This window comes from Pristis pectinata, chromosome 3 (assembly GCF_009764475.1).
Source record: "Pristis pectinata isolate sPriPec2 chromosome 3, sPriPec2.1.pri, whole genome shotgun sequence".
Lineage (NCBI taxonomy): Eukaryota > Metazoa > Chordata > Chondrichthyes > Rhinopristiformes > Pristidae > Pristis > Pristis pectinata.
Window position 1 is genome coordinate 3,436,979 of NC_067407.1, and position 13,946 is coordinate 3,450,924.

General features: G+C 42.4%; 1 protein-coding gene across 1 annotated transcript in view; it reads left to right on the forward strand.

Moving 5' to 3' along the window:
- Positions 1-12,792, forward strand: part of LOC127568906 (vitellogenin-like) — a 42,039-nt gene extending 29,247 nt beyond the window's left edge. The window contains 11 exon segments of the mRNA XM_052013162.1: positions 453-584; positions 671-883; positions 2,417-2,559; positions 2,653-2,791; positions 2,900-3,029; positions 6,435-6,627; positions 8,985-9,076; positions 10,752-10,846; positions 10,930-11,080; positions 11,177-11,338; positions 12,692-12,792. Coding sequence (XP_051869122.1) covers positions 453-584; positions 671-883; positions 2,417-2,559; positions 2,653-2,791; positions 2,900-3,029; positions 6,435-6,627; positions 8,985-9,076; positions 10,752-10,846; positions 10,930-11,080; positions 11,177-11,338; positions 12,692-12,792 — 1,551 coding nt within the window.
- The last annotated feature ends 1,154 nt before the right edge of the window (positions 12,793-13,946 follow it).

Consider the following 13,946-nt stretch of genomic DNA (forward strand, 5'->3'; position numbering starts at 1 on the left):
GTGGGATAAAGATATCTGCCAGATATTCAGGACTTCTGAGTAGTGTGTATGTGGCAAGCAAGTAATAATTACTCTGTAAATAACACATGTGGATACTGTGGAGAAGAATGAGGAGTCTAACTTTTTTTTTAATTTAAATACACTATTCACAGAGAGCAAGCCATCAGTTGCTGGAACTTGGGTTTATACCACACCAAACGAGTCGGGTAAGATAATCTTCTTCTATGATGGTTACTGATATTTGGACAATTCCAAAACTGAACAAATAAACCAGGCTGGATTGAGATTTAATAACTTGTTTGGCAAGTTGCTTTCTTGAATATTAAACATTGCAATTTTGGAATATGAATGAATTTCAGGAACAAGAAGCATTATCATTAACATAGCCAGCAGCAGTGAGCCAGTTTGACTTCTTGATTTGAATTCTCGATGTGTTAACTCTCTTTGTTTAGGTCACGATCACAGGGGGGATCACTGCCTCCACATCAATACACCGATCCGCTTCAGACATGATCACCAGGATTGGACATGACTCTAGGTCGAGACAAAGTTATGGTTCATCTCTTCTCCGATCATCTAAGCAGGTTGGTCTAATGGGTTCCCGCAAAGACTTTGAGAGACTTCAGAGCACTAGGGGATTCTAACGGCCACTTTGTGTTCATCATTCCAGCGTTATCTGATCAACAGTATAGGGATTCCATTTCTGGTTGCCCTGCTTCGAGCAAGAAGGACTGATGGTGTCCAGCAAGGCTACCAACTCACCGGATACGGGAAGATTTCATCTCACCTGCCGAGGGTGCATGTGCGTTTGGTGGAACTGAACCAAAGGAGCAACTGGAAGATCTGCGCTGATGCATTAGTACCCAGCTCCCACAAAGTAGTGGTAATGGTTCTCCTTCCATGTAAACTCTGACAATATGTACAGAGTAGGAGACCCAGCTTTCTCCACCGAGGCAGGGAGGTCATGTTCAAACACTATAAAATGGGTGAGAGGCAGAGTCCTTCACCACACACAGGAAGGATGTGATAGCACTGGAGAGGGTGCAGATGAGATTTACGTGAAGTTGCTACTGTCGAGAGGCTGATTGGATTGCGGCTGTTTTCTTTAGATTGAAGAAGGAACACAAATGTGCAGCTGAAAGAGATGCTCCCTCACAAATCCAGTGAGCTGAGTTTAATCCTGATCTCCGGTGCTGTCTGTGTGGAATTTGCACGTTCTCCCAGTGACCGTGTGGGTTTCCCTCGGGTGCTCCGGTTTCCTCCCACGGGCCAAAGACGTGCGGGTTGGTGGGTTGGAACAGAAACAGAACTCAGCCAGTCAAACAGCACCTGTGGCAAGAGAAACCACCTAACATTTTGGGTCAGGGACCCTTCCTCAGTACAGGGGGAAGAGTAGAAAGGTCTCAACCCAGAGTGTTAACTGGTTTCTCCTTCCACAGATGCTGCCTGACTGGCTGAGTTCTTAATGTTCATGTTTTAGATTCCAGCATCTGCAGTTTTATTTTGATCCAGCTTGGTAGGTCACCTGTAAATTGTGCCTGGCGTGGTGGTGAATCATAGAATCTGGGAGGGCTCGGTGGGAATGCGGGGAGAGCAAAACAGGGTTAGTTTAGGATGAGCGTAACTGGGTGGTTGATGGTCGGCACAGACTTGATGGGCCGAAGGGCCTGTTTCAGTGCAATGTGACTATGAGACTGAGAAGGAGCCTGACTAGATGAACAGGAAGATCATCTCCCTTGGCAGTAAGAAGAGTAAGTAGGAGACATAGGCTGAAGGTACTTGGTGGAAGGAATTGTGTGCAGTTGATGTCTCTTTCACCCTGAGTGCTGGAGTTGTGGGGCTCACAGATGTGGTGGAGGCAGAAACCCTCATCACAGTTAAAATTATCTGGATGAACACTTGCAACCTGACAGATGGAGAACTGAATAAGTTTTAAGGTCAGTTTAAGGTCAGAGGAGGAAAGTTTAGGGGAAAGTTTAGGGGAGATGCCAGAGGTAGGTTCTTTACACAGAGAGTGGTGGGTGCCTGGAATGCACTGTCGGCGGTGGTGGTAAAGGCTGATACAATAGGGACATTTAAAAGGCTCTTAGGTAGGCACATGGATGTAAGAAAATGGAGGGTTGTGGGCTGTGTAGGAGGGAAGGGTTAGATTGATCATGGAGTAGGTTTATATAGGTCGGCACAACATTGTGGGCCGAAGGGCCTGTACTGTTCTATGTTCTTTGTTTGATGTTAATATTGGTATTGGTATTGGTTTATTATTGTCACTTGTACCGAGGTACAGTGAAAAACTTGTCTTACAAACCAATTGTACAGGTCAACTTTATGGATTTGATAGGGCATAAATTTCCAGGATTCCTATATCTTCAGATAAACTGCATCCATATTTCATTGTTAATTCTTTTACATTCCGCAGGCACTGGCAAGATGGGGTGACAACTGTGAGAAATACAAAGTTTCCGCTAAAGTGTCAAGTGGTCAGCTTGGAAGTCAACCAGCCATCAGGGTTAAAATGCAGTGGTCAATGATTAATGACAATCTGAAATACGGTGGAAAACTGTAAGTCTTGTGTAACGTCATTGCCTCAACTCGCTCTTCATTCTGTACCCTGTCCAAAATAGTGAGATTCCAACCATTTCCTCTTTGGCCCAGGCTTGGAGACTACATACCAGGGTTGGCCTATGCACTGGGATTATCTCAGAAATACAAACATAATCCCTCACGTCAGATTACAGCACTGGTTGCTCTAACATCCCCACAAACAATGGACATAATCCTCAGGTTGCCCAAGGTATGAACACCTTTATTTATTTCAGTTTAAGTTTGCGTTCAGCGACCATCTCGACCCGGTTTGTTGTTTCTACCAGAAAAGTCACCTCCCCTTCTGCTTTGGTTTCAGATGACAGTATATTATCAGGGTCTACAGCTCCCCACCACCCTGCCTATCCAGGTAGTGAGCAGACGTATCCGGGAAAAAGGACTCAGCAGCTTAAATGAAATTCCAGAGCTGTTCTACAAAATGAATGAAAGTAATTATTCTTCCAAGTTCTTGTCTCCAGATCCATCTATTTCCCCGTTAAGAAGCTGTCCTTACTTTAACTGGAAACATCTGTAACAGAGATCTTGTGTGTTATCTTAAATTGGTAATTTGGTAAATTGGTTTATTATTGTCATGTGTAACGAGATACAGTAAAAAAACTTGTCTTGTGTACCATCCAAACCAATCAATTCATTACATCAGTGCATTGAGGTAGTACAAGGGAAAACAATAACAGAATAAAGTGTTACAGTTACAGAGAAAGTGCAGTGCAGGCAGACAATGAGGTGCAAGGTCAACTGATTTGATATGGTCACCAAGCAAAGATAAATGTAGGATTGGGATCAGTAGCTTTGGGAAATGTAGTAATTCTCAGAGATTGAGAGGCATTTGCAAAGTTGGATCGTGCATATAATGACAACTAGAGAGCAGCTGATTGGGAAATTCCCAGATATTATCCGGCATATAATTAGGAAAAGATGCTGTAGTTACTGCTTGGTTTATTTTCTGAGTAACTTGGTGCTGCTGGCTGGACAGCAGGTCCATCGCTGGGAGTCCAGATATTTGCCCTTGACCCACCTTCTTCTCATTAGCTGGTGCAATCTGGTCAATAAACAATCCACTGGCAATCTCCCCTCTCTACTCTCAGTCCTGATGCAGGGTTTCGACCCGAAACGTCGGCAGTTCCTCTCCCCACCACAGACGCTGCCCGTCCCGAATTTGGAGCAACACACAAACTGTGGAGGGAAATGGACGGTTGACGTTTTGAGTCGAGACCCTTCATCTGGTCTGAAAGATAGAGGGGAGATAGCCGGTATAAAGAGGCGAGGGGAAGGGGTGGAGAAAGAGCTGGCAAACGATGGATGGATCCAGGTATTTGGTATTGGTATTGGTTTATTATTGTCACTTGTACCGAGGTACAATGAAAAACTTGTCTTGCATACCGATCGTACAAGTTAATTCATTACACAGTGCAGTTACATTGAGTTAGTACAGAGTGCATTGAGGTAGTACAGGTAAAAACAATAACAGTACAGAGTAAAGAGTCACAGCTACAGAGAAAGTGCAGTGCAATAAGGTGCAAGGTCACAATAAGGTAGGTCGTGAGGTCATAGTCCATCTTGTTGTATAAAGGAACCGTTCAATAGTCTTATCACAGTGGGGTAGAAGCTGTCCCTAAGTCTGGTGGTATGTGTCCTCAGGCTCCTGTATCTTCTACCTGATGGAAGAGGAGAGAAGAGAGAATGACCCGGGTGGGTGGGGTCTTTGACTATGCTGGCTGCTTCACCAAGGCAGTGAGAGGTAAAGACAGATTCCAAGGAGGGGAGGCTGGTGTCCGTGATGCGCTGGGCTGTGTCCACAACTCTCTGCAGTTTCTTGCGGTCCTGGGCAGAGCAGTTGCCGTACCAAGCCGTGATACATCCAGATAGGATGCTTTCTGTGGTGCATCGGTAAAAGTTGGTGAGGGTCAAGAGTTGGTGCGGAGGGGTGATAGGTAGACGGAGGAAGGGAGAGATTCAGAGGCAAAGAAGGGCTGTGGATGATAGAAAGGAAGGTGGGGCATGGAACCAAATAGGGGAGGTGGGGAGGGCAGGTGGGCACAGTGGGGGGGAGAGGAACTAATGGGAGGAATGTGTGGGTGATGGGCAGACGGGCTGGGTGGAGGGGGGGGAAAGAAGCAGGATGATGGGGGCTGGGGGTGGGTGGGGTGGGTATAGGTCGATCAGGAGGAGAAAGAAAGAAAGGGGACAGAAGGGAGAGCAGGTTACCTGAAACTAGAGATCGTTTGTTGCTCCAGATTCCAGCATCTGCAGTCTCTTGTAACCCCAGGGGGAATTACAGTAGGTAGAAAACAAATGTTAAGCAATTTCTTTTCAACAGATTAGAACCTCTGCTAAAATTACAACCAGTAGAATTATAAGTGAACAAGTCCGTAGTTGCTTATGTGTCCAATATCCGTTACAAAGGCAGTGTGTTACACAAGTAAACTTAAGTTAAAGTATGGACTTCCTTGTTATAAACCCTGTTTAAATATAATATTGAAGTCTGTGATTCATTGAGATGTCTTCCAGGCTTCAACATTGCCAAAAAGTTAATTAGATTGGAAATATTTTTGTTGCGGGATGGAGTTGGGGGGATATAGAACTTAGAAACCTACAGGAGCGGTCCCTTCAACCCATGATGTTGGTATTGGTATTGGTTTATTATTGTCATTTGTACCGAGGTACAGTGAAAAACTTGTCTTGCATACCGATCGTACAGGTCAATTCATTACACAGTGCAGTTACATTGAGTTAGTACAGAGTGCATTGAGGTAGTACAGGTCAAACCAATAACAGAATACAGAGTAAAGTGTCACAGCTACAGGGAAGTGCATTGCAGGTAGACAATAAGGTGCAAGTTCATAACAAGGTAGATTGTGAGATCAAGAGTCCATCTCATCGTATAAGGGAACCGTTCAAATAGTCTTATAACAGCGGGATAGAAGCTGTCCTTGAGCCTGGTGGTACGTGCTTTCAGGCTTTTGTATCTTCTGCCTGATGGGAGGGGGGAGAAGAGAGAATGACCCAGGTGGGTGGGGTCTTTGATTATGCTGGCTACTTCACCAGGGCAGCGAGAGTCCATGGAGGGGAGGCTGGTTTCTGTGACGCTTTGGGCTGTGTCCACAACTCTCTGTGGTTTCTTGAAGTCTCAGGCAGAGCAGTTGCCGTACCAAGCCGTGATGCATCTGCAGATAGGATGCTGTTGGACTGGTTGTCCAACCTCTTCTTATAGCACATGCCCTCTAATCCAGGCAGCATCCTGGTGAACCTCTTCTGCACCCTCACCAAAGCCTCTACACCCTTCCTATAGTGGGGTGACCAGGACTGAATGCAATACTCCAGATAGAACCATAAAACCATAGAACCATAGAACAGTACAGCACAATACAGGCCCTTCGGCCCACAATGTTGTGCTGACCTTTAAACCTCTCCTAAGACTATCTAACCCCTTCCCCCCACATATCCCTCTATTTTAAATCCCTCCATATGCTTATCTAACAATCTCTTGGATTTGACCAATGTACCTGCCTCCACCACCACCCCAGGCAGTGCATTCCATGCCCCAACCAGTCTCAAGGTAAAAAACCTCCCTCTGATATCTCCCTTGAGCTTCCCACCCATTACTTTAAAGCCATGTCTTCTTGTATTGACCATTGGTGCATTAGTAGATGCGGTCTAACTAGAGTTTTATAAAGCTGCAGCCAGAATTTTATGAAGGGAGTCAAGAGATATGTAGTTAATACAATAAATTAGCCTTGGGTAAGGTCTGACATAATCTTGTTGAATTGATGTGAGAGGACAAACTGGCATCTTCTACTTATGTTCTAATGTAACGCTCTTTGCTTTTGCTACAGGAGAATGCACTGCTGAAAGTGACACTGTGAGGACATTTGACGGCAAGGAGTTGGATCATCGGATCACCAATGATTGTTTCTATATCCTGACCCAAGACTGTACAGATCGGCCAAAGTTTATGTTGTTGCTGAGGCGTGCAGAAAGTGATAAGTCAAAGAAGTCGATCAAACTGATTCTGTCACTGAGAAATACGTAAGTCAGAATATAGAACGATAGAATGTAGAACATAGAGCATAGAACATAGTGCAGTACAGTACAATACAGGCCCTTCAGCCCACAATGTTGTGCCAACCTTTAAAACTTGCCTAAGACTACCTAACCCCTTCCTCCCACATATCCCTCTATTTTAAATTCCTCCATATGCTTATCTAACAATCTCCTGAATTTGACCAACGTATCAGCCTCCACCACCACCCCAGGCAGTGCATTCCATGCCCCAAAAACTCTCTGGGCAAAAAACCTTCCTCTGATATCCCCCTTGAACTTCCCACCCATTACTTTAAAGCCATGCCCTCTTGTATTGAGCATTGGTGCCCTGGGAAAGAGGCGCTGGCTGTCCACTCTATCTATTCCTCTTAATATTTTGTACACCTCTATCATGTCTCCCCTCATCCTCCTTCTCTCCAAAGAGTAAAGCCCTAGCTCCCTTAGTCTTTCCTCATAATGCATACTCTCTAAACAAGGCAGCATCCTGGTAAATCTCCTCTGCACCCTTTCCAACGCCTCCACATCCTTCCTATAATGAGGTGACCATAACTGGACACAGTACTCCAAGTGTGGCCTAACCAGAGTTTTGTAAAGCTGCATCGTTACCTCGCGGCTTTTAAACTCGATCTTTAACAAGTCAGCAGATGTTTCTCAGTAAAGTTATCGGTAAATTGGTAAATTGGTTTATTATTGTCACATGTACGAGCTACAGTGAAAAACATTGTTTTGCATGCCATCCATACAGATCATTTCATCACATCAGTGCATTGAAATAGTACAAGGGAAAACAATAACAGAATGCAGAATAAAGTGTTACAGTTGCAGAGAAAGTGCAGTGCAGGCAGACAATAAAGTGCAAGGTCACAACAAGGTAGATTGTAGAGGTGCTGGTGAGGTTTCTTGGCTGTGGCGTCAATGTGGTTAGACCAGGACAGGCTATTGGTATCAATGAAGAGCACAAGAAAAGTTGTCAGGTGGGGCCATTGATGATTCTGTGAAAACATTAATTTGTTGACTACTTCCTTACCGTCCTCCCCCAACAGGAATCCACAAGTACACATATACTAGGTTATCAGGTAACAGTCCAAGTGCGTACAAGAGAAGATAAGATAAGATATCTTTATTAGTCACATGTACGTTGAAACACACAGTGAAATGCATCTTTTTGTGTAGAGTGTTCTGGGGCAGCCCGCAAGTGTCGCCACGCTTCTGGCGCCAACATAGCATGCCCACAACTTCCTAACTTCCAATAGCATAGTGGTTCAGCTACTGGACTGGTGTTCAAAGAAGTTCTGACTATGGGAACAATTATGATGGTTGCGACATAATGAATTTAATTTAAATTTATTGAATTTTTAAATTGTACATAAGTGTGGAAGAAAAACTAGAATCAGTGATTATGGCCAATTAATCTGTTGGATTAATGGAAAAAGTGGAATATTTTAGCAGATGGTTTGACAGTCTAAATTTTACATTCATAGTTTTCCATTGTTCATGTTTTCTTTCTTTTTCAATCTTTTTATTAGTTTTCAAATTAATACAGATTGATATATAGCATCAATGTTTATGCATGTAATACAAAGAGATCTGGATAACAATCATAGAATGGATAATCATAAAGAACAAAAAAATATAAAAAAATCTGTAGATCCAATGATCTCTTAGTAAATGAATATAATATAAAAGAAAGGAAAGAAAAAGATTTATTACATAAATTAAAAAAAAACCCAAATCAATAAATCAAAAATTAGGGGTGGCACGGTAGCGTAGCAGTTAGCGCGACGCTATTACAGCGCCAGCAATCAGGGTTCGATTCCCGTCGCTGTCTGTAAGGAGTTTGTACGTTCTCCCCGTGTCTGCGTGGGTTTCCTCCGGGTGCTCCGGTTTCCTCTCACATTCCAAAGACGTATGGTTAGGTTAATTTGGGTTTAAAATGGGTGGCGCGGACTCATTGGGCCGGAAGGGCCTGTTACCACGCTGTAAATAAAATTTAAATAAAAAAAATTAAAAATTTAAAAATTGTAAACAATATTAACTAAACAAAAAAAACTAAAAAAAACCAAAAAAAAACAAAAACAAAACTGGGCTAAAATTTCTCAGTAGAAACAGAGGAATATTATGTCATCAAGTCTGTTCCTCCAAGTTGGAAAGTTATTGAAAGGGGATCTACACCATGTGAAAATATTGAATAAATGGACTCCAAATATCTTCAAATTTAAGCGAAGGATCAACAGTACCGCTCCTAATTTTTTCCAAGTTTAAACATGATATAGTTTGAGAACCATTGTTCATGCTAACACTTACACCACTACCAACAAGACAATTTGTTTGCTTTAAAACAGGACCATTGATGCAATTTATTTGTCGGGCAGAATTAAAATGTTAGTCAATGGTGGTGAACATTCCCTGGACCAACCGATTCCGAATCTGCAAGGTGAGTACCTTTCTAGGTTTGAGGAGTTTCTGGTAACTGAATTACACTTGAGATGCTTTTTCACTTTCACAGAGTGCTGCTAAGTTATCAGAATTACTAACCAGGTAGCAAGCAAATAAAAGTTTCAGACTGTGAGTTGTTTGTTTTAATATTTTTCACGCAGAGGGTGGTGAGTATGTGGAACGAGCTGCCAGAGGAAGTGGGTGAGGCAGGTACAACAGTATCATTTAAGAAGCATTTGGATAGGTACTTGGAGGGGCGGGGCTTGGAGTGTTATGGGCCGAATGCAGGAAATTGGGACTAGCTGGGTGGGCACTGTGGTTGGCATGGAATGGTTGGGCCGAAGGGCTGTATCCATATTGTATTGCTCTATGTCTCTATGGCCCTATATCTTATCCTGGCATCATTTTAGAATGGCAAATTGCACAAAGAAACTTGTTGCTTTGCTCCAAATCATATTTTCTTACAAAACCAAAATATAAAGCAGATAATAAAAATCTGAAAAAGAGGAAAGGCTAGGAGTACTCAGTAAATAAGACATCATCTGTGGAGGCAAAGAAGGAACCTTTCAGGCTGGTGACCTTCTACATTTAGTGTAAGTGGTCATCTTCGTTGGCATGGATGAATTGGCCTGACAGGCCTGTTTCCAGGCTGTATAACTCTATGAATCTCTAACAGATACTTCGATCTCTATGACCATACTCAACATGGTCTTTTGCCTTATGTAATACAATGTAACTACTTTCTCCTGGACTGAATTATTTTTCAGTTAGGTAATTAGTTATAGTTTTGGTTACCGTTACAGTAATCAGTTTTGGTCACCCTGTTATAGGAAAGATGTTATTAAACTAGAAAGAGTGCAGAAAAGATTTACCAGGATGTTGCCTGGACTTGGGGGCCTGAGTTACAAGGAGAGGTTGTGTAGACTAGGACTTTATTCCCTGGGATGTAGGAGATTGAGAGGAGACCTGATAGAGGTGTATAAGATCATGAGGGGTATGGACAGGGTGAAAGCACACAGTCTTTTTCCCAGGGAGGGGGTGCTAAAAACAAGAGGGCATAGGTTTAAGATCAGAGGTGAGAGATTTAAAAGGGACATCAGGGGCAGCTTCTTCACACAAAGGGTGGTGCGTAATTGGAATGAACTGCCAGAAATAGTGGTTGAGGCGGGCACATCAGCAACAATTAAAAGCCATCTAAATAAGTCCATGGGTAGGAGAGGTTTAGAGGGCTATGGGCCAAATGTGGACAGATGGGTCTAGCTCACTGGGCAACACAGTCGGCATAGACCAGTTGGGCTGAAAGGCCTGTTTCCATGCTGTAAGACTCTATGACCATATGACTCTAATGGAGACTAATTATTGCAAGTAGCAACAGTGTAATCTGGCAGATGCTTTTGTGTATTGCATACCCTTTAATCAATGTCAATGTAATCAATATACCTCTCTTCTGAGCAGTTTCTTTGCAATTACACAAACTTAAATTGCTAGTCACCAGGTGCTGCTACATCAGGTCACACTTTCATATCATACTCATTATGTAGTTCAATCCATACACTGTTGATTTGCCACCATTCCGTAAGCTTCAAAGCTCTTTCTCTCTTACAAGTTTATTATAATCCATATGTATAAAGTCTCGTTTCATCATTTTGAACAAATGGCTGTTTGTTGTCTAGATATTTTAACCATTCAATGGAATGGGACAGGAATTATTCTGCAAGTCCCATCAATCAATATTGAAAAGTTGTACTTTGATGGAGACAAAGTCCAGGTATCTCATGCTTATTAACTGATTAAAATTTTCAATGTAACTTTGTAGTTCAACTGTTCTAATAACTTTGCCTTTGTGTGAAGATCATCCTTGACCAGATGATGGGGAAGACATGCGGACTTTGTGGCCTTAATAACGGTGAGAGAAAGTTGACCATGCCCAACCAGGAAGAGGCCAGAGATGTGGAGCAGCTTTTTGAGTCCTGGTTGTGTTCAGGAACCTCCTGCAAGGATGGTAAGAAGGTCTACCTCAGTGTAAATCATGTTCACGGAAGCATTATCTTACCCACATTGTCCCTGCTACAATAAAGCACACTCTGTTGAATTTCAGATTGCCGAGTAAGACAAGAATTTGTGGAACTAGGAAAGGTCGTTAATTTTGAAGGACAGGCATCCAGATGCTATTCAGTTGAAACAGTGCAACGGTGCCTGGCACGATGCACACCAATGGAAACACGGTCTCGCACTGTCAACTTCCACTGTGTACCATCCAGTAAGTCCACACAACTGACAGAGAAAGTCCACACGACCCACATCTGTTCCTCAGCTTATTTATAGTGTAGAAGATCAAGCTCATTACAATGTTAGAAGATTCACTTTACAGTGATACAATGTAAAATCTTTTCTAAACGATGACCAAGTGTATGAAAAGCCTAGAAGGGACCACGTAATCCCATTATTAACTAATAATGAAGCAAAATGTTTCATTGACAATCCTTGACTCACAATTTCATACTGAGAATCAGAATCAGATTTATTGTCATTGAAATTTTGGTATATTGGTTTATTATTGTCACATGTACCGAGGTACATTGAAAAACTTGTCTTGCATACCGTTCATACAGATCAATTCATTACACAGTGCATTGAGGTAGTACAGAGTAAAACAATAACAGAATACAGAATAAAGTGTTACAGCTACAGAGAAAGTGCAGTGCAGACAGACAATAAGGTGCAATGACTTATATGACGTATAATTCAAGAGATTGCTAGATAAGCACATGGAGGAATTTAAAATAGAGGGATATGTGGGAAGAAGGGGTTAGATTGTTTTAGGTGAGGTTTAAAGGTCGGCACAACATTGTGGGCCGAAGGGCCTGTATTGTGCTGTACTGTTCTATGATTCTATGATTCTATGAAATGTGTTGTTTTGCAGCAGCAGTACAGAGCAAAGAAATAAAATTACTATAAATACAAAAATAAATAAATAGTGCAAAAAAAAAGGAATAACGAGGCAGTGTTCACGGGTTCATGGACTGTTCAGAAATCTGATGGCGGAGGGGAAGAAGCTGTTCCCGAATCATTGAGTGTGGGTCTTCAGGCATCTGTACCTCCTCCCCGATGGTAGTAACAAGAAGAGGGCATGTCCCAGATGGTGAGGGTCCTTAGTGATGGATGCCACCTTCTTGAGGCACCTCCTCTTGAAGATGTCCTCGATGGTGGGGAGGGTTGTATCCATGATGGAGCTGGCTGAGTCTACAACCCTCTGTAGCCCACAACCCTCTGTAGCCCCTTACGATCCTGTGCACTGGAGCCTCCATACCAGGCAGTGATACAAACAGTCAGAATGCTCTCCACTGTACACTTATAGAAATTTGTAAGAGATATTACCTCAATAGTTATAGGTAGTAATATGAACTCATTTTAAATGCATTGCATTTTGTATGTTTCATATTTAAAAGTCTATGTACACAATAGTTCATTAGCTATTCATTAGTTTCTGTTCCTTTTCATGTTTACATTGATGAATATCGCATTGATTATAATGAAAAGGAAACTTTTCTCAAATATATCAAAAACTCTTTCTGTGGGTTCTGCTATTAATCACTTATCTCTCTATTGACAGATTTCACTGTGACTGACACTTCAATCTTCAGTAGGAAGTCTGTGGACATCAGTCATGGTATGGATTCCCACACCGATTGTTTGTGCAAGTGTACGGAATAATAAAGGTGTACAGCTACCCTATCTTCAAGGATAATCAGGAATACATACATGAGCTTCTTATTCTTTTATAATATTGGAGTAATTTAGGAATGCTGACTGATGTAAAAGAACTAACTGTATACTAAATTTAACACTTTGAATTGTCCTTTCAAATCCACAAATAAAGGCTCTCTCAGCAATAGCACAAAGGTTTGTGAATCATTTTTGTAGCTATGAATAGACAGTCACTTGCGGTATTATGTCAGTAACTGCTTAAGCTGAAGTTGCTCTCATGTTTCAGAAAGGAAACCAAAGTCAAAGTCAAAGTCGAGTTTATTGTCATCTGCACAAGTCCATGTGTGCACAGGTGCAATGAAAAACTTACTTGCGGCAGCATCACAGGCACAGAGCATCAGATAAGCTGCATTCACAAGAAAAACAAATTATGCACAATTTTTACAAGAAAGAACACAATTAGAACAAAAAAGTCCATTTTAGTGCAAAGTGATCAAAATGGTCACAGTGTTGCTAAACTGTAGTGATTAGGGTTGTGCCGGTTGGTTCAAGAACCGAATGGTTGAAGGGAAGTAACTGTTCCTGAACCTGGTGGTGTGGGGACTTCAGGCTTCTGTACCTCCTGCCCGATGGGAACTGCAAGAAGATGGAAAAAAATTGCAATAATGTAATAACTTATATATTGTTTACAAAAGCTCTGAGGCTTATTGCAACCAAGGAAATGAAATGGGCAGCACGGTAGAGTAGTGGTTAGCGTAACGCTAGTACAGCTCCAGCGACCCGGGTTCAATTCCGGCCGCTGTCTGTAAGGAGTTTGTACGTTCTCCCCGTGTCTGCGTGGGTTTCCTCTGGGTGCTCTGGTTTCCTCCCACATTCTAAAGACGTACGGGTTAGGAAGTTGTGGGCATGCTATGTTGGTGCTGGAAGCGTGGTGACACTTGCGGGCTGCCCCCAGCACATTCTCAGTAATGCAAAAAGACACATTTCACTGTGTGTTTCAGTGTACACGTGACTAATAAATATATCTTATCTTATAATTGACGTGTAGTCTCTGGAGGAAACAGGATAGCCACCCCCACTACATGATAATTAGCAGATAATGTCGAGCCCTTGACTGAGGGTTAAATATTAGGCAGGACGTTGGGAGAAATCCTCCGTTC